Below are 1,630 nucleotides of genomic sequence, written 5' to 3'. Positions count from 1 at the left end.
AAACCCCGTCAAATTGTACAAGGGCCCCAACTGGAGTGTTGGGTCCCGCACTTCAGGAAGGATGGGAGACGGGGTGCAGATTTCGGGGAATGGTTCCAGGCGGGGGGGCTTCGGTCGAAGGGGAGACCGCCAGAGGGAAGAGCAACCTGGCCCAGAGGAGCCCAGTTGTTCTCTGGGCCAGGTTGCTCTTCCCTCTGGTGGGCCCCCAGTGCCTCCAGAGCAGAGGAGGTTGAGGGGGTGATTTGATGGAGGCGTTCGAGATCACGACGGTGGGGGGTGTCGATCGATTCGGTGAACTGTGGCAAATGGAATTCAATGTGGGCCAATGCGAGCTCATCCACTGTGGGCCAAGAAAGGAGAGAACTTTCCAAAATGGTAAAAAGTTCAAAACAGTGGACGTCCAAAGGGACTTTGGGGTTCAGGTCCATCGATCATTGACGTGTCATGGACAGGTGCAGAAGATAATCCATAAGGCTAATGGAACGCTGGCCTTTATATCTAGAGGACTGGAGTACAAGGGGGCAGATGTTATGCTGCAGCCGTACAAAACCCTGGTTCGACCGCACCCGGAGTCCTGGGAGCAGTTCTGGGCACCGCACCTTGGGAAGGACATACTGGCCTTGGAGGGAGTGCAACCAGAATGATACCCGGACTTCAAGGGTTGAGTTACGAGGAGAGATTGCACAAATTGGGGGTGTGTTCTCTGGAGTTTCGAAGGTTATGGGGCGACCTGATCGAAGTTTATCAGATATTAAGGGCAACGGACGGGGTGGATGGAGAGAGACTATTTCCGCTGGAGGGAGCTGCCAGAAAGGCCGGTGGGAACGGTAACTATCAAAAGGGGCAATCGAGAAGCGACAAAAGTTTACAGGGGCGACGGGGGAGCGGGCGAGGAGGAGGGGAGGCGGGACTGACTCTCAGAGGGCCGGCAGGGGCCGGACGGGCCGAGCGGCCGCCTCCCGCGGCTGCAGCGGTGCTACGGCTACGTTCAAAGTTAACGGCCGTCTCCTGTCTCCCCCTCTCTCTCTCTCTCTCTCTCTCTCCTCCCGTCCAGTCACCTTCAACGGGTTGAGGCCAGCCCTCGAGAGGGAGGCTGTCACCTTGACGTGCCACGCCAGCGAAAGAATCGTGACCTGGAGCACGCCGGGCGCCGGCAAGAGGTCGGGGGCGACGGTGGAGATCAAGGCTCTAACGGTCGAGGACCACGGACGCTGGACGTGCAGGGTGCAGATCGGGGAGAGGACTCTGGAGACCAGCTACCAGCTGGACGTTTTAGGTACGTCAGGTCGCAGCCTCCTGGTCCCAACTCCGGGCGTTCGGCGGAGCCGCGCGGGTGGTGGGGGGGGGATCGGGGGGGCGCCCGCCCTGGGGCGATTGGCGGCCATGGCGGCACGGGAAGGGACGGCAGATTCACAGGGACACAGGAAGGGAGAAAGGTGTGGGCGGAGCCACGCACGGACTCACACTCAGACACACTCACACTCACACTCAGACACACACACACACTCAGACATGCACACACTCAGACACACATATACACTCACACTCAGACACACTCACACTCACACTCAGACACACACACACACTCAGACATGCACACACTCAGACACACTCACACTCACACTCAGAC

The 1,630-nt window shown here is 59.1% G+C and overlaps 1 protein-coding gene across 1 annotated transcript in view; it reads left to right on the top strand.

Moving 5' to 3' along the window:
• The window catches only part of LOC137307658 (T-cell surface glycoprotein CD4-like), a gene marked incomplete at its 3' end in the record, with an annotated part of 36,087 nt that extends 34,811 nt beyond the window's left edge, over nt 1-1,276 (top strand). The window contains exon 4 of the mRNA XM_067976892.1: nt 1,055-1,276. Within this exon, the coding sequence (XP_067832993.1) occupies nt 1,055-1,276 (222 nt within the window). The remainder of the gene's footprint in view (nt 1-1,054) is intronic.
• Nucleotides 1,277-1,630: the final 354 nt, after the last annotated feature.

The sequence above is a fragment of the Heptranchias perlo genome, unplaced genomic scaffold (assembly GCF_035084215.1).
Source record: "Heptranchias perlo isolate sHepPer1 unplaced genomic scaffold, sHepPer1.hap1 HAP1_SCAFFOLD_1080, whole genome shotgun sequence".
Taxonomy (NCBI): Eukaryota; Metazoa; Chordata; class Chondrichthyes; order Hexanchiformes; family Hexanchidae; genus Heptranchias; species Heptranchias perlo.
The sequence above is the reverse complement of the archived record's forward strand: the minus strand, read 5'-3'. Positions and strand labels throughout refer to the sequence as shown.